Source organism: Ciconia boyciana, chromosome 11 (assembly GCF_034638445.1).
Source record: "Ciconia boyciana chromosome 11, ASM3463844v1, whole genome shotgun sequence".
NCBI lineage: Eukaryota > Metazoa > Chordata > Aves > Ciconiiformes > Ciconiidae > Ciconia > Ciconia boyciana.
In genome coordinates, this window is record NC_132944.1 from 14456851 (window position 1) to 14475814 (window position 18964).

Sequence of the window (18964 nt, forward strand, 5' to 3'; positions counted from 1 at the left end):
CTGTGATATTGAGCATTGTGTGGAGAGCTTTTGTAGTCTCACAACAATGAGAATATTAGTTTTTACAAAGTAACTTTGGGGGGGGCGGGGAAGGGGAAATATCTCTTTTCTGCGGCTATTTAAAAGGTGGATATTCGATCAAAGCTAGTTCCTCTGCATTAAATAAGGAGGGTGAGACATTCCCAGCACCTCACTGCATCCCAGGTGTCTGGGGTAGCCAGGTGAGTTGCCCTCTGGAAGTGTGTGGCTTGCTGGTAACTGACTGAGGCAGCCCCAGTGCCTGGTCCGGGCGAGGGGAGTGGGGCTGGCTCACGCGGTTTGATCCTGTGGACCCCGCAGCCCTGCTTCTCTTCCCAGCAGTGCCAGTAAGGCTCTGGCTTTACACTGTGCTCTGCAGCTTAATGGAGCCCGTTGTTGGCCTCAAATGCTTGGTATGTGGAGCCTCCTGTTTGGGGGAGTTTAGCGGGACTAAGAGGGCTCAGTACCTCTGAGAAGTGGGAGCTGTGTGTCTCTGGGTGTTGCTTTCAAAAGTTGACCCTGAGGTTCTTGCTTCCTATTCTGATAAAAGCAAGCTAGTTTGTTCTAGGTGTTGAACTTAATTTTTTCTATTAAAATAGTTCCATGGTTTATAAAAAAAATGGGGTGGAAAAGTCTTCACAGTTTGTCTTCTCTATGCATGGTCACTGCTCAGTTGTGGGGAGCATAAACAACTAAAGGACAGCATCCAGCTAAAGGGAAGAGGTGGTTCTCGCTCCCAGGTGAGGTTCTCTCGGTGTGTGTCCAGAGCTCCTACCCACTCTGGTAGCGTGTTGTGATGTTCCCCCTGGCCTGTATCTTCCACCCCATGTTGGATGCTGTGGTCCTGGGCTGTGTTGTTCCCTTGGCATCAGTCTTCCTACTGTAATTTATGCAGCCAGAGGATGTGAGTCAGTGGTGTGATTTAAAAGCTTGGGTTACCCGTACTCATGTCACATAAAAGGAAATTAATAATGCTGAGCTGTGTTTGCGAAGGAGGAACAGGCTTGTATTTTAGATTTTGAAGTAACTGCATGTGTAAATTTGAGATCTTGTGCCTCTTGTGTACCTGCCTCTGGAGGTCAGGTTGGAGCTCTGGAGGTTACAGCCTCCTGGATCTGGGTACACGGTTCTTTAGTTTTCTGTTCTTTGGTTTTTCTGTTTTTAGTGAAAGCAGTGTTATCTAGTCGTCTGATACTTCTTTTGGAGGAGAGCTCAGTTTTTGTGCCTTTCTGTGATACCTGTGCTTTCTGTGATACCATTGCTGTGTCAAAGCCCGGAGGTGTGTGAAGCCAGAAGGGAAGAAATGAGGACGATTAAGGATAACTTGGTGTTTTGCATGCAGAAAACAGTCCTGCAAAGGGAGCAGTGGAACGGCAGGTAGATGATTTACTCCTGCACCTCTACCAGCAGCGAACTGCGCTGCTGGAGACCAACCCTGACTCCAGAACAAATTCAGATTGATGGCCAAGGGTATAAACTGTCTGCACTCCCAGTTCCCTCCCCGATGTGCAGTAGCTCACATCAGAAGCAGCGGACCAAAGTGTGCTTTGGAAAGGAGCTGGGGAGATCCAGTGAAATGCGGTACCCAGTGGTACCTGTCGCAGCAAGGCACTATGGAGATGTGAGTGTGTGAAACGAGGGCAGGCACGCTGAAGAAGACAAGCTCTGGTTATCTCTGCTTACCCTCATACCTTCAGATCGGTGGATGAGCCTCCCTGCTGCCGCAGGGCCAAGCCCCTGCTCCCGGGGCTCGAAAGTGGAGGCGACTGGAAGTTTTAGCACTGTGCCAAGTTTTAGCATAAAGGTCCCTTCTTGTCCCCTGGGTGGGGATGTGCGGGGAGGAAGAGCCCGAGGGGCGATGGCAGCTCCCAGGAAGCCCAGAGCTGTGGGCGTGGGGGTCCTTGGCCGGCTGCCATGGTGCAGGGGGGCTAGGAGGGACCCGTGCTCCCACAGCAAAGTGTCTCACTGCCCTGGGGCTGACACCTTGTGCTATGCCTTCGGTCAGTAACTGCTGTTTTTTTACTTGGTTCTGTTTCACAATAAAGGGGTTAATATTACAAAGGAAAAAAAGTAATTGTAATGCTTTCCCAGCTCGCCTCCATTTTTAATAATCACGTTTCAACCTCTCGTGTCCCCTGACTCATGCTGGAAGGGCTTTTGTTTCTGAATCTGTAATCAAAGCAACAAATGCGAAGGTCACTTCCTTGAGATTATATGGCAACGGAAGAAGTCCGGGATCGTGTCTCCCTTCTTCCCCCAGCTTGAATGTACAGAAAACCTGAAGGCTTAGTACATGCACGCTGTTGAGTACTTCTTGGGTTTCTTCAGTCCTTTTAAACCAGCAGGGTGTGTGGCTTGGAGGTAAGAGGCTGTATTTTAATTTCTGATGCTTAGCAGCAACAGATAACGTTGTTTAGTGCTGTTACATTGTGCCCCAACTTAAACATCATGCAGACCTCGGAGCTGTGAGTGCAGGAGAGCAGGCAGCCAGAAAGCAGCGCGGAGCAAAGTGAGTTTGCTTTGGGGTACTTTGGTAGTGCAGCCTGAAACCTTTTTGCTTGCTCTTTTCTTTGCCCTGAAAGATCAGTCCATAAAAATTTCTTTGCATCTTTTGCACTCCGTTGTGGAGATAAGGGGCTGTTTGTTTACTCCCAGCATTTACAGCTGCTTTTTCCTTCCTTTGTTATAAGCGCTGCCTTGGCTGCTTTAGAGAAGTGCTAAATCCAAGCTTGATTCTGGTAACTTTGCTGCAGCAGGAGAGCAGGTCTGAAATTTCTGATTATAGAGAAAACCCATTTTGAAAGATTACCGTTATAGGCTGCTCTGAGATATGATTTAAACTGAACAAAGCACAGATTCATAAGTCCTGAGAGAAGGCGGTCAGTGCCTGGTACAGTAGCTCCTTTCAGCATGTAACTATTAAATGTCTCATCAGTAAGGTCTCCACCCCTCTTGCCCAAAAAAAAACCCCTCATGAAGAGGTTGGCACTGGAGATGCAGCAGTGCACATGGAGCTTGTTAACGGCTGTTGAGAAAGAGCCTTTGATCCGAAGCGCTTGTTTTGCTTTAAAAGTGGAGTGTGGAGCAGTCCAAATCTGTCGGTCCCCGAGTGCCTGGCAAGGTGCTGGCGGCTGGGCAGGCTGGCTCCTCGCTGCAGAAATGCTGCCCAGTGCCCATTGCAGCCAGTACCCGCTATTTTGACTTCTTCCAAAGAGCTTAGGATTTCAGGCTTTGCTTGTTTTATTTGCTTGCTCTTTGTGTTTTTTAAAGTTACAGAAGTTAAAGGCAATTCGGATGGACTTGTGATATAGCCTTTTTTTTTTAAATTATTTTTCATTGCCTGCTTACTTGATGTCTGTTCAAGGCTGGCATCTGGGTTTCCCAAGGGGCTGCTGCCAAGCATGAGAGCAACTGGAAGAGTCCAGGTGGAGCATGGGGACAGGATGGGGGATGAGCTGGGTACAAGGACCCCAATGGGGCAGGGGGGGAAGAGATGCAAGATGCCCTCGGAGGATGTGGTGCTTGCCTGGAGAGGACGGCAGATATTGGGTCAAGGCTTGCTCTGCCTACGTCTCCTGCCTCAGGTGCCTTCCCTCAAAAACCCAACCCAGGGGTGAGCAGGGAGGTGGTGGAGACAGAAGCAAGAAGTGAAGTGGGAGGGGATGGAGGAGCAGCCTATGAGAAGCCATCAGAGGCAGGGAGGAGAGACAGCTTCAGGGCTGGGGAGAAGCAAAGAGGCATCAAGGGCAGGGTGTGGGTGTCTAGGGATGGGAAACCCCTTGCTAAGGGGATTTTTTAGTCTTCTGCAACTATTCCTGTAGCAGGGAAAGCTGAGTTTCTGTTTCAGGTGGGTCAGGGATGGTTTCTGGGGTGGGGTAAAACACAGGAAAAGTTGCCAGAAGCTCTGCGCAGAATATCTCCTGAGATTTGTGTTGTAGAGACTTAAGCAAAGAAGCAGGAGCTTAACCGATTTGCCTCCAACGTCTTGGTTGAGGAACGAAGGTCAGAACAGGTCGCAGGAGGGCAGGCGTCCTGTCCTGCCCCACGGTGGGTACTGCTTGTTCAAGGGCCGAGGGTGCTGCCCTCCACGCAGTGCCCTTCCTGGGGCCAACACCACATTTGCTCCGTTGGGTAGCGTCAGGAAAGCTCTCTGATCCTACAGGATGTCTTTTTCCCCTGAGTTCCCAGGAGATTGCACTGGAACAAAACATCACTGTGGGCTCATATGCAGTAATGACCTGACTGCAGTGCCTCTGTGCTGTTGGTGATAAGCATGTCTCCACCAGACACTAATTTATTAGCTGTGTTCTGCCAAGGAAAGCAGATGTTGGATGAAGTATTTCATTGACTTGATATTTGTGGCAGATTTGCACTGATTGTTTCCTATTAATTTTCCTGATTTCTAGGATTAGCTGTGGAGTTGCCTGCATATTCTTTTCTCTCTGTTATTTTAAATACATTGCAAAGTGGTAGGAATGGTAACATCAGCAGCTGTGGAATGACATGACCTGTTTAAGAAACATTTTGGTTTTGAGTATGAGACACCTTTATTTAATAGAAGGAGAATACTGATGCAACAAGGGGGCTGTTCCTTCAAGAAGATGGCTAACCTCTCCCCCTCTGTCAGAGGGACTCAGCACCTGCTGATAACACTGCCGGCAAGATCCCGTGGCCTTTGGCAGTGCCAGGAGAGGTGAGACGCTGTCTGGACGCTGCTTGTCAGCTGAAAAGCATGGGGCCAGCGGAGCCAGCAAAGGCTCTTCCGCAGCAGAGCCTTCCCTCTGCCTTGTGCCGTGGGAACCGATGCCTGCGCGCTTGTAGCACGCTCATGTGTGTGCTGGTGCACAGGTTAGGCATGGGCGGAAACCCCCTGCACCCCCAGGTGGGAGGGAGCAGCAGTGAGTGTGTGAAACCTCCATCTGTGGCATCAGCAAAGGCAGCCACACTGCAGAATTTCCTTGTGGGGAGGAGAGGGGTTAGTTTTTTACAATGCACGCTGCTGGTAGAGACCAAGAAGCAGCAACTCTCCTGTTTATATTTTGCTCTTGGCGAAGGGCTTAATCTCCTGGCTGGGATACTGTATTTATCATCTTGAAAAAGACTGAATTCATTTGTTCCCTGGATTTTCATTTATCACTGTTCTTTGCGTTTGTTGTTTTTTTATTGCAGTGTGTTCATCATTATTTCTGAGCATTGCATTCGAGCATTTTGGGAGAGGAGGATGAGATTTAGAGCCCCACGACCTGCTCTTTCTAATGACCACAGAGGCTGTGCCTGTTGTCCTGTACAAATCAGCAAACCATCAATAAAACAAGTGAAAGAATCCCTTAGATTTGCCATCCCTGCAATGAGAAATAGTAGAATAAATGGGAAAAAAGAGAATCACATGGGAAGTGTGTTGGCACTTGGCCCTGAAAAGCCACAGTGCCTGTAGTGAGGGAGAGCGCTTGGGCTGTTGCTTTGCCAGATTTTTCTCCTGGCTCAGCTGGTGGGGCTTACATGAAAATCAGTTGATGCTCTGCAGGAGCCATTTTTTTCATTGTATCTTCAGTTCATGTGGCTATTTTAGGAAGGTGCCATGCAACCCGGAGAGCCTCTTGGCCCCCAGTTCCAGGCAGTGTGTCTCATCTCTAATTCTTTGCCAGACTTCAGCAGAGCCAACATTTCCATGGAAAGCATCATCAAAGGGGCACTTGTACCAGCTTGCGCTTAAGTAAGTTTTCTCCAGCCTGTCTCATCTTAAAACGTTATTTCTGTGCGTGTCATATTCAGTCTGGTCTTCAAGTGTCTGTCCCTGCCTGGCTGCTCCTGAGACAAGAAGCACAGGGACACCCTGAGGTCGGGAATAGCTCTGTACAGTCCCTGCAATTGCTATGGGCAAATACCCCATGAGTGTTGGGATGAGGGTGTGCAGAGCCAGGGTGGGCTCTGCAGCCCTTAGGAAGGACAGGGGTGGCACTTGGAGTCACCCTGGTGAGGTGAGATGGGTCCTACAAGGTGGCTTGCCATAGCACGAGGGGTGAGACATGTAGCCAGGCACTTCAGTGCATCGCTGGCTATTTAATGTTAAGCAGATACTGGCTTCCATTAAGGTTAATAGCAAGGTAACAAATGATTTAAGGCAAAATCCTAGCCCTATTAAAGTTAATGGCAAAATTCATCGACTACGTGGGAGCCAGGACTTCAGCCAAAGGTTTCTTTGACTTGAAGATTAGGAAGGAGAGGCAGTATGTCTGGAGACATGGTCTGCCCCCTGTAAAGCTGGTGGAAGCTCTCCTGTCACCTTTGAAGGAATCGTGTCAAGTTTATTGCGTCTGCGTGAGCCAGGCTGCGGTGCCGTGGCTGGGAACCCACCGGCTGCCCAGGCTGGTGTGTGCAGAGACTGGGGGGAAACCTGTGTTTTCAGACCCAGAGCCAACCTTTCTGTTTGTCAGGAGGTATCAGTGAGTCCAGGAGACCTCATCAAGGGGGGGGCAACCAGGCAGAGGAGGCATCGCTTGGGGGCTCTTGCACTGCACCCCTTGCTGGCGAAGGAGGTGATGGAGAGGCGCCCGGTGGGATGGGGTGCGGCAGTGGATGGGGGTGCCTTGCCCTTCCCCAGATCCACACCCCTCTGACGGTGGAGTGCTTCCAACCCCCCTATCCATCTGTGTGTGTCCCCAGGTGCCTCCCACCATGGGACACCCAGTGACGGGCCCAACGCTGGGTCAGGGAGGACCCACGGGCTGCAAACAGGCTGACAAGAAGTGTGCATGAAGGCATTTTTGGAGACCTATGCAGATCCTTTAAAAAGTTTCCATAGAAATGCTGGTATAAAACCAATCTCCTGTTTGTTATTTTTCTGCTTATTCCTTAAAGCTTTGAGCAACTCTGAGTGCTGGAACATGATGAGGCTTTGCTCTCCCAACAGACACACCAGGAAACTCTGAGGTCATTTCAAGCATTATATTTTTCCCTCTTCCGCCCAGCTGCGTTTCAGGCCCCTTCCTTCCAGAAGGACAGGCAAAGGCTTTTATTTTCCTGAGATGTGCCTAGTTAGGGCAGCTCCATATTGCAATGCATTCTTGCATCTTACTTCATATTTTTATCAAGGCGTGCACATTTATGGGCCAGACATAAGCCAGCGGGTTGTATAAAAGTTGATGAAGCAATGCTGATCTAAGGCAGCTGAGGATCTGACCCTAAATGCCTTCAGGACTGAAGCGGGGAAAAAACCCACCTAAATGCCGCAGAAAATCTGAGGTCAGTGTAGGGGCTTCAATATTAAGCTTTGAAATCTTACAGGCTTATGAGTTACAGAAGAGGGGTTGGGGGGAAAAAAAAACACCCAAACCTTACAGGAAATTACTAGTGATGCTTTATAGCTGGTTAACTGCAGCTCAGGTAGGGATTTTGAGATGAAAGTCTCTAAGCGCAGGGCTGGCTCTCTGGGCTCCTACACCTGCAAAGCAGCACTGCTGCCTCTGAGTCACCAGTCCGAAGCAGGATGGTAGGATTTTGGGGTCCCCCCATGCCGCAGGCGTTGTGGAGGCTGGGTTGGTGTGGCAAAGGGACAGCATTTCTAATTGACTAATTGACCACGTGCATCTTGTAAGCGAGTGGGAATATTGCTCTCTTGCTTTTTGTTATCGATATGATTTTCTTCAGTGCTCTGACTGCTTGAGCCACTGTGATGTGCCTGTTTCAGGAATAAATGATCCAGTTTTTACAATCCATGTTCTAATGATGCACCACAGCCCAATTTCTCACTTTTAAAACTGCAGGTTTAAGGCTTTGTGTGCTGGCCATTTATTTAGTGAAAATGGTTCCTCTTTCTCTCTCATCCCTGGATGCATCGGTGCAGGTTTTTCTTCATCCTGTAAAATATCTTCTGGAGCTTACTCACCTGCCAGTGAAGTTTAATTTCATGTGGTTACCCTGCGAGGAGCTTATGGAAATAACACGCACAGTTCTGTGCAGCTGGGACTGAATCCCTGGTGTCACACTTGGGTGTTTTCCAGGCAGAGCCCCTGCGGGTGCTCAGTAACACCTGTGCCCGAGCAAAAGGGTTTATCTTGAGAGGGAGGGAAGAGGGTTGCTATTGCCAAAATATTTCTTGTGGCTCGTGGAGTTTGGGATATTAAAGATGTGAAGCCTTGCTGGATGGGGGGTGGCTTTAAAGCTTGCGGCAATGTGCACTTACGTGGATGCAGGACCCTGGCGCAGCCATCCTGTCCCTGGCCAGGTCACAGTTACCCCTTGGTGCAACACAGTCGTGCCAGAAGTGTGTGCATATGGGCTGCTGCGGCCCAAATGATGGCACACCCCAAATGAGAGCAGCTGGGATGCATGCGCAGACCTCTGAGCATTTCGATGGTAGAAACAGTTCCCAATCTTGTCTCAATTATGTGCAGCTTGTGTATAATCCTCTCTCCTCTGGCCACAGAGTTGTTCGGGTTTGGGGTTTTTTTGGTTTTCCCTAGTAGCAAAGACTCCAGACATTCTTAAAACAAAAAAGGCTTAAAAATAGAAGTCAGTGACAGATATGGCCAGCTATGCCAAGCGATGTCTGTGTAATTTGCCCAGTTCTGGGAGGTGAAATCTGGTCTGGAGGGAGTGCAACACATTTGGGTCTGCTTCTGACCCGAACCCTTCATGATTTCCCATTCCTAAGCTATGCTTCAGGAAACATGTTATTCTGTCAGCTTTTTTTGGTTTAAGTTTTTTTGAGGTTTCCTGTTTACACCCTGTCTAATTACTCTTTTCTTTTTCTTATTTTTTCGTAATTGGATGACAGACATGGTTGTCTAAAAATATTGCATGTAACAACCAGCTTCGAATAGGGAGGATGTTTCTGCTGAAGAGAAATAGCATAAATATCCTGCATATGTTTCTTTTCCCAAATAAACATTCAGGCTCAGGATATCACAGGGAATTGGTTTAAGTAGCCAAGAAGTAGGGTTTTTTTCTGCCTGCCTTGGGTTTTTTTTTTTTTCTTTTTAAATGACTGATGTTTTAGAAAATCTGCCTTGATGACTTTGGGTGGAGAATTTGTCTTAATTTTTGTCACCAGCGAGATGGAAGGAAAAAAATTTTTTTCCAGCTATACGAAACCTTTCTGAACATGTTAACCTGCTATATAGAATCATGGTCTTGCCTTATGCTTTAATTTCCACACATGGAGATTCTGAGAATTGTGTGTTTCTTCTCCTTCATTATCTGCCTTTTTTACTGAAGATCTGGGTAAATCAGGTTCTTGCTGAAAGCCTGCTGCCAGTACCTGCCTGTAAGTTAGGAGGGCTGCAATATTTTGATATTACTGCATTTCTGCATCAGACAGTGTTTGTCTCCTTTTCATTCCTCTCCATTTTTGAGTTTTTATTGCTTGCTTGTGTGCAAAGCATACAAGTGACTTTGGGAAACAATAAGAGTCCAGCATCCCAGTATCTCAGTATGGTTTTGCCACAAATGCGGCTGTGTGTTACGTCACTCTGCTAATTTCCTATTGGGAATGAGATGAGATACAGGGATACTTCATGAATTTTATGCTGCTGCTGCTTTTACTGGATAATAGCTTAAGTATTAGCAGGCTTTTAAAAATAGCTGCTAAAGAGATCAACTTGTGGGCCTGTTGCAAAAATATAACAAAATTGTTCATTTGTACAGACAATGCAAAATCAATGAGAATAAGCTGGAAACATAGATGGGTGTGTATATATATCTCAGGACTGCTCGTGCCATCTCAACTGAGCCAGACAGCTGTGCTCATCTCATGATGGATTGGTCCAACTACACAAAAAATCAATTATATTGTTCAGATTAGCAAGATGAACTGAATTAAAGATGAAAATGTATCCTCTGACGAGGAGCCCAGCACCCTGAGTGCTGGGGAGTCAAACACAGGTCCCTTCCCAGAGCACAAGGAAGCAGGCCTGCGAGCGGATGTGCTGTGGGGAAATAAATCACGCCGATGTCACTGGGGAAGTTAAAAATGAGTCCTTTGCTGCTTTGGCTCCAAGAAGTCAGAGTCTCCGGTCATTGAGCTGGAGGCACCCTTCCATGGCCAAAATCCTTTATATATTCTATGATACTATGGTGGTGAAGTCTTCTTTTTGAAGCTCCCCAGCTCTTCTTCAGGCAAGAGGAGAGGACCAGACCATTGATACCTGTGACCGTGCTGGAGCGTGTGGCATTGCTGCACCGCAGTCGTGTTGCACCTCTGCGTCACTGCGCTGGGACAATACGGGGCTGGTGGAAGGTGATTGATACTCCAAAGCTTGCGAGTTGGTCTTGTGGCTGCAATAGCCTTTGAAGCTTTCGGTTCTGCCCCCTGTACAAAGGAGGCTTGCAAAATGTGAGTACTGTCTTGTATATAGGAGCCCTGTCTGCACAGGGGGGCAGCTCCACGTGAGGAGAGAGTTGTCTCCTAGAGATGACCGCTCTGGTGGGCGACATTCCTGATGCAGGATGGGCTTGTGTTGCTCTGTGATAGTACTTGGGAGTGATTTGCTTCTGACTGTGTTTGTGTAAGCCAAGTGAAGTGCTCTCTGCCCCATCAGGAATGGGGTGGGGACACTTGGAGTGAGCTCTTGCACAGCTGCAGAAACCAGGGTGCTGGTTGCTGAAGCCTTGGGTCTGCAAGAGGAGGATAAGGGCTGGTGCTTGGACTGTCCTAGTTAATGCTGCTTTGCTTAGGGGTTGGGGCCTGCAAATGCAAAGCTGGTAGTCACCCCGGCAGATTTGCGTTCCTCGACTGGGCTGTGGTACCACGCAGTGAGTATCCTTGTTGTGCCTCTCAGCCCAGGTGGAGAAGGCATCTTAGCAGGGATGAAGCTCTCAGATGCGTGTGCATGGGCTGGGGGGGCAGAGGGTGCAAGCAGCAAATGGAAAGGGCTCCAGAGCCCCCCTCTTCCTTGAGCTACAGCCAGCAGCAGACATTTTTATGGCCCTGAACATTGCTGTCGCGTGTCTTGCTATGCGACAGAGTGTTCCTGGGGTGACACGAGCCCATTGCCACATAGAGCTCTGGGGATACAGGTGGGAACGGACAGGTTTGTCACAGTAATGGTATTTCATGGTGCTTTATCGCTGAGCACGCTGGCATCTTCTGCAACTTCTTGACTGAGCTTTCCAGTACTCTGGAAGCAGCTGTATGATTTCTTCTGAGATGAGATTCCTGGAGACTCAGGTACTAAATGTTATCTGTATCTGTAATCTGTAAATCAGACTTTTAAGCTGTGTCCTTATGTTTTCTCATCAATAAAACTGGGGATATTTGTATCTTGCCTGTCTTTAGGGCTGTTATGAGGTTTAAGTACTTTCAAGGTGCTTTGCAATTACCTTGGATAGCTGAATAGAAGCACAGACTATGGTTGGTTATTTCTTCTGTTTTAATCTTCCTGGCAACCTTCCTTTCTCCTCAGCACAAGGCTTTGTGGATGTGTTTGCTATAATAGAAACCTTTTTTACTTAACAATAGACAACTGAGGCAATTAAAACAGTCAGAAGTGATTAATGTGATTTCACTGGGTGAAAGCTAAAGCAGCTAGCAATTAAATAATGGCAACCCTTGTGCTATCTCAGAGCAACAGATGGGGAATGATTTAAAAACACTATTGGATCAGACACTTCGCAACAGGGGCAGATTGGTAACAGTATGTCAGAGCCAGAAATATGCACCACCTTGAAAGGGTGTGCTGATGAAATGATTAATTGATGGTAACGTGACTTATTTATGAGTGCGCGATGGGAGACCTTCAGCTCTCAGGAACAAATGGACCCGTGATCAGATCATAATGGATTTAAGGGCTCCAGGCGGCATGTTTGGTGAGCGGATAAATTGCAGGGAGCGTGCTGGAAGCCGGAACTGGGACACTGCAGCTTTGCTTCCAAAACCTGAAGGATAAAGCACTGGAAGTGGTACCCTGCTGGGAGCATGGGCCTGGGGCTAGTGCAGCTGGGGCCTGGGGCTAGTGCAGCTCTGGCCCGATGCCTCCTCGGGGTGCAGTACTGTGGGGTGAGGCCGTGGTTTGCGTGGGGGCATCGCTGCCGTCTCTGTGATGGTGCAGTCTCTGCTCCGCACCCCTGCACGTACAAGTCACTCTTCATCTGACACTTCTCTACAAATTCACGTTCACAGCAGTAGGAGAAATGAAAAGGAAAGGGGTTTCTTCCAGCTAGGCTTGCTCTGCAAACGGTCCTTTTAACAGTATTGCTGTTTTGATCAGTGATGTGATGATACGTGTTTAGTTAGTGCCATAAGTTGCCAGCTCTGGTGCCCCAGATGCCGTAGCCCCATTTTTCCCAGACAGTAGACAGGGTTGTGCCCGCAGATGCTCATCTCTGACCTGTTTGCAGAGCTCCTCAGGAGGGGACTCCCTCCCGGGCTTTGGTCAAAATGAGCTCAATTAGTGGAAACAATAAAGCTTTGTTAATTTGTCTCCTTATGGCTGACTGGTGACAGAAGAGGCTGCGGGAACAGCCGCGTGTTGAAACAGGGGCAGCGCTGGGGGGAGGCGGGAGGTCTCTCTTCAGTTATACTGCAATGGGGTATAAATTGTATTTATTTTTAAGTCTTTATAAGGTTTGGATGCGCGGCAGCCTGGGGCGGGAGGTGATGTGGGGATGCTGGTGGCAGTAGAGCCCAGCCCTGTCCTTGTCCCTATCCCTGTGGAGCCCGAGGGATGTGAAAGAAGAAACCGCTCTGTGTTGCCATTTAATCCCTCCGGGAGCCCCTATCTAAGCAAACCACCCTCGGCCTCTGCTCAGAGCTCAGAATTTATAGTCTGCGAGAAGCTTGTGCTGTCAGGAAAATGAGTTACTCTAAGGCTGGGAGAATAAATATAAAAGCCAGGCTTCCTTCACCAACTCTTGCCCAGAGAACGCTGCGAAGCTGGTCCTTGCCGAAGCCGGCGAGAGGCCCAGAATTAGAACAGATTTTAAATAATGTAAAAGCTTTTGTGGAAATGTATTAGATTTCAAAGGGCAGATATTAAAAGGGCCTAATGTGCAGCTATTTCTGAATTGCTGTCCTCTTAAAGAGAGAAAGACATATTGTTTGCAAGAGATAAATGTGACATGAAATAAGTGGTGCAGATATAATGTCAGAGCTTGCGAAGCTCATCCTGTTCTTAACCATTCACATCAAGCACCTGTCTTGGCGTGTGTAACCACCTAGATAAGAATCCTATGGAGGCAATGACTTCTAATGGTTGTGAAAAGTTATCCAAGGGAGAACATTAATGTGCTGGTAGAGACTCCATCTAAACTAGAGAACAGGTCCTCTGTCAAGGGGCCAAATTTAGGCTGACCCATCTGCAGAGAGGGTTGGGTAGATGGGGATTTCATGGGTCCTTTTTCATCTCTGCTCCTCACCAGAGCAAAAGGCTATTGCTGCCATTTGTAGCTATGGTACTAGCCAGGCTGTTTCATCCTCAAATTAAATTTTTGCAACACTTGCGTTGTTTTTATCTGATCCTGAGTGCTGCTAAGCACCCTTAATTTCAGCTTGAAGTTGATGGGAGCTGAGAGTGCTGAGGCAGCTTCCCAGACCGAGTCCTTGGAGAAGGACGCTCAGCTCTGGTACAGAGTCGATTCCCTTATCAGTGCAGATTAAACGCTTGCTACGTGCTGTCCTTGCCCCTGAGCCGCACGTGGGCCTGTGCAGGCCAGGAAAGCAGTGGGTCCTGCCCTTCCTCACGGGGCTGTGTTGCTGTCTTTGCAGATGACAGAGGGCCGGCACTGCCAGGTGCATCTCCTCGATGACAGGAACTTGGAGCTGCTGGTTCAGGTACAGACCCCTCTCTTCTGGGCACCGGTAGCACGGTGCCAGATTTCCCTGCTTATTTTCTTTAACAGTGCTATTGAGGGCTGATGCATAAGTGATGTTTGAAGAAAAGTTTTATCTCTTACTAGAGCAACTCATAGAAGTAGAATAAATGGGCATGCTTTCAGGCATGCACGCTCCTCCTCAGACCTGAATAAGCAGGGGATTTTCGCTTGGACGTTGGTGCACAGTTGGCAAAATATCTGCCATCAGTTCTGCAGTCAGTTTTTCATCTGTTTTCACCAAAATTCATGAAGTGTAGAGAAGTCTGTATTTTTGGGGATGTTTTATTCCCATAACAGAACCCAAAGCATGAGATCCTCCAGTGCACAGTATTTTCTTAATTGAAAAATCCCTCCTGCTGTAAGTGCAGGAAAACCTGAGCTGCTGCCTTTCTCCCCCAGAGAGAGGAAAGCAGTGGTCGGTCCATGCACTGCAGCTTGATGTCGTGGGTTAAATACATAATTGCCTCTCCGTGCTCTGCATGTCCCGCGGCTCCATGGGACGCCGTATCCGACTACCCCGAGTCTGATGGAGCCACTTCTGCACTGAGTTGCACAACAGGGTCTTAACTTGGCCATGTGTACTTAAATGTCAGTATTTGCAGAGAAAATTTTTATTATATATGAAAAGCCTGGGCTGAAATGAATTAAATTATTTTTATTCTTTCAATAGCCCAAACTTTTGTCTCGGGAGTTACTGGATCTGGTGGCCTCACACTTCAACCTGAAAGAAAAGGAGTATTTTGGTATAACATTCATAGATGATACGTAAGTATATTCATTTATTTTTAAACAGCCGTGTGATTATTGCAGTGTGAAACCTATCCCTGACACCGTGGCAGCTCAGTGTGATGGAAAAATGACTTTTTCTTTTGAAGAAGAAAGATTTTCCTACCTTGTGCTTGTCCTGCTTGGCTAAGGAAAGGGGAAGGCACAAAACAGAAAATATTTGGAAAATATTTTCCAGGCACAAACCAGAGAATACTTCTAAAATACCTTCCTGACACTTTCACTTTTCATGTTTCTCTCACAAGGTGAAAAAATTGGTTCATCAATAGTTTCCCACTTGAACAGCCTCAGCTTTCCTCCTCTGCGCTTTTAGTAACAACAAAAAGGATTTGCATTTATTTTCAAAATGAATCGATCCTGTTGCTTTGCACTTTAATCTCAAATGTATTGTTGAGTCTTCCAAATCCAAACTTGCCTAGCAGCAGTGAAATATGAGGCTAGTCCTTTCCATAAACAACGTTATTCTAGCTTCCCTATTACTTTTAGGTATCCAAGCTATTCTGCAGACTACCAAAAAGAGCTGCAAAAGCAGAACATGCCTGAAATGCACAACCCTCCCTTCCTGGCAGCTGGGCTATCGCAAGCGCGCGGCAGCGTTGGGTGCAGTTTGCCACCGCTGCTGCGAGTGGGGCAGCGCGGGCAGCCGCTGCCCAGCCCCTGCCAGCCTGCGCCCGTGGCTGCCGCCGGGCTGGGTGAGATGCTGTGGCCAGGCTCTGGAGCCCTGTGGGAGAGCGGCTTCCGTGGCATTAACCTGGAGTCGGCTGAGTTAACTGAAATCTCAGCTGGTGGTTAGACTCATCTGTCAGCGTTGCACTGAAGTGCTTCCCCACGTCTGCTGGGTGCAGGGCCGAAACCCGCGGGCAGGACTCTGCTCCCCAGGGCCGGTGTCTCCAGAAGAGTTACCTTCAGCCCCCAAAAAAACTGGAGCAGAGCTGCTTAGGGCAGTGGGGAAACAGCATTGTGCACCAGCACAGCCCCTAAATAAACCTCCTCTTGTCTAAGGGAAATAATATTAGTCCCTGCTGCTCTCCATTGCTGCTTTTTACGGTGTCCTGGATGGAAGCCTTCACCTACAGATCACATCGGAGCAGCGTTTGGGGCCACCCTGCCAAGGCAGGTCCCATCTGCAGGTGCAGGACTGGCCCTGGGGAAAGGGCTGGTGTTTACGGAGCTGGTAGGAGCTGCTCGCTCTGGAGCCCTGACGGCAGCAGTGTTATTTTTACCAGCCACTCTCATCTTGGGCTCTCCCTAGAATATACTTGCCACATCCTTGTTCTTTCAAGTGTTGAAAAATACTTTCTCCCAGCTCTTCTGTAAATCCCTTGAGGATGCTGTTTGCGCTTGGCTTATTTTTTCCCCCAGAAGAGCTGCCATGAAATTCTTCTGGAGGTTTTTGGTTGTTGGCGCTCCCTCACGGTGAGCTTTGAAGTGCTGCCAGGGGTTTACCTAAAAGCTGTTGGCTTCCCCAGAAACACCAGTGGGACTCCAGAGGCTGCCTTAGGTGTACGGCACTGGACTGGGTGCTTGGAGGGAGCGTGTGGCCTCTGGAGGGCACCCATGCCCCAGCCTTTCGGGGCAGCCACAGGCTTCTGAGCTTCCCCTCGGCCCCAGGGTTATTGGGGTTTGGGGGATTTTTGTTTTCTTTCTGGCTTCCTTCCCATTTCAGTCGGAGAAGGTGCTGCAGAGAGAACCGTTTTATACGCCTGCCTCATTTAATGAGTGTGCCTGCAGTAAACCCCTCTGCTCTGAAATGGGGTTTTGTGTCGCGCTGGGACTGGGGATGGTGCAGAGCAGGAGGAGTGGGGGGTTCGGCCACAGAGCTGTGCGGTCCCTGTGCGGCAGAAGAGATGAGACCCATTTCTGCTGCAGGCAAACCTCCAGCCTCTGCTACAGATCAGATCGCCCTGCTAGACGTGAGAAGTCACTGGAAGCATCCCCATCTATAGCAAAGGAGGGTACTTCAGTAATATTTATTTTTTTTCTGGGTGCCATGCTATGACTTTTGTGCTGCAGCTGAAAATACAACTGCAAAGAGCATTCTCTAATGTCCAAAAGTGAATTACATCAAAATCTGAAAGTTAGGAAAAAAGGAAATAATTGGATGAAATGTTTGCCTGCCTCAGAGCTGAATCTCGCGCTTCTTAAAGTAACACATGGAGTAACCACGAGCAGTGAAAAGACCCTGTTTCTGTATTTCCTGTCCCAGTTTTTAACCGTGTCCCCAACCTGTTTCCGCAGAGGTCAGAGTGTCTGGCTGCAGCTGGATCACCGAGTCCTGGACCATGACTTGCCCAAGAAGCCGGGCCCGGCAACTTTGTACTTTGCTGTTAGGTGAGTAATTGTGTCCACAAAGAAAACATGACCACTTGGGTTTGTTTATCACCAGGGGTTTTTGTTTAAAAGAACTGATTATGGATTTGATAAAGGAAATAAATGTCAAAGTGATATATTATTTTTAGAAAGAGATTAGGTCCTGGATAAGTGCTGTTCTCTTTTGTATTTAACTACAGAATAAAGTAGTTTGGAACCTGCTGCTTTTTAAACTGTTACTAGGACATTGTTCCTAGGTTTTTTTTGTTTAAAATCCTGTATTTTAAATACCTTCTTTGCCTGACTTGTCTTTAGTGCTAAATTTTAATACAGTTTGTTTAAACAATCCTACTTACTTTTTCTTCTCTTACGTTTACTTAAGGGTTGTCTGTACTTGAAAGGGATTGCTGATGGCTTCTTTGCTCACACAGTTTAAGCCAGGACCAGGAGAGAATAAAATCCCTGGCAAAGTGATGATTTTGGCCAATGTAATTGCATTACTTTAGGGCTTTTGCTGGCAAAGCTCTGCTGGTTAAGGGCCTGAAAAAAACCATGTCCTACGAGACAGAGCTGTGCTGGCAGAAAAGACCAACCATCATATTCTTAATACTGTTGGAGTTTTTGTTTTCCTTACAGTCTATGAGGAAAATGAGAGCAGACTGACCTCATTTGCTTTTCATATCTTGGTAAATTTATGCCTTGTGTGCTTAATTATTTGAAGCACTTCCAAGGCAGAGACTCTAGTGTAGTTGGGTCGGTTGGCACTGTCGCCTCACCACGTCCTCCGCACCCTGCTCATTGAGGGAACAGTTCAAACAAGCAGCACTTTGGTTTTGCTGAATACATGCTTATTTGTGATGGAGTTCAGAGCTTCTCTTTCCCTCCCCACTTTTAACAGAAAGAAAAAAATCCATTTTAAAAGGGATGATGGGCCCTTCAATATATTCACTGTGTTTCAGGATCTGGGAGGCTAAAATCTATGACTGCCCAAGAAAGCTGTGAAGGCAATCATATGACTTGAGCATTTCTTTGGCTGGGATTAATGCTGTTGGCTCGTGATGTTCGTTTTGGCCCTCTCTGTTGTGAGATGGTCCTCTACAGGACAGGGTATGCAGAGACCTGGGCAAGATTTAACGAGTGAGGTGTGGGCTTGGAAAGATCAACTTCTAGAAGCTAATTTTAAGCCGGACTGGTTCAGGGTCGTGAAATCCAAACCAAGCAATTAGAAGCCAAGGAGGTGGCCAGTGAGTGAGAAGCAGAGCAGGAGGAGGAGGATACAGAAATAATTCTCAGTATAGAAACTCTGATCCGTAGAAAATAGATATTCCAGCAGAAAAGCCACTTCAAAACCTGCAACTCTCTACTTTCTTACAACTTTTTGGATAAGTACATGACTCCAGGCCGTTGCTCCATGGCATATGCCTTGGGTGGTTAGTTCAGACACTTCTCATGTGAACACATTTGCCTTGTTGTAGCCTATTCCTTAATTAAACTCCCGTGACAGCAGCCAAAATACACAGTTGCAGCTGTGTGTGCTGTGGCTCCAACAGAGAAGCGTAGCTGGGTGTGGGGCAAGTGGCACGGAGGGGCTGGGCAGAGAGCCCCAGCGCTTGGCGCTCGTTGCCCCGGGCTGGACAGTCTCTGGCCGTGCATGACGTGACAGCGGTGGATGCTGTTGCAGCTGCAGGGTGTCCCTGGGGCTGGGCGAGCCCTCCTGCGTGGGCCGTGCCTTCTGCGTGTTTGAAATAAGTTCAGCCATGGATAGAACAAATACTGCTTCAGTGTCACTTTTGTTTGGGATGCAAGTGTAACGAGGCAGGGCACTGAGCTGCTGTTCTCACAACAAGTGGCAAATGTGCAACAATGTGCAACAGCATCAGTTCTCAGTAGCTTTCGGCACTGCACCGGACAGTTTCCAGCAGCGATACTGGAAATGGCGGGGATCCTCGGATACCTAGTTAGGATGCTCCTTTTGTTCATAACTCCTTGGCCCTGAGCTTTTGCTGTTCAGTAATGAAACACATGATAATCCTTTCAGATT

General features: G+C 47.9%; 1 protein-coding gene across 2 annotated transcripts in view; it reads left to right on the forward strand.

The window, feature by feature from the left end:
* The window catches only part of FRMD4B (FERM domain containing 4B), a 138426-nt gene that overhangs the window by 60115 nt on the left and 59347 nt on the right, over nt 1-18964 (forward strand). For both annotated transcript variants that reach the window (XM_072875832.1, XM_072875833.1), the window contains exons 2-4: nt 13721-13786; nt 14498-14592; nt 16852-16944. In XM_072875832.1, the coding sequence (XP_072731933.1) occupies nt 13721-13786; nt 14498-14592; nt 16852-16944 (254 nt within the window). The remainder of the gene's footprint in view (nt 1-13720; nt 13787-14497; nt 14593-16851; nt 16945-18964) is intronic.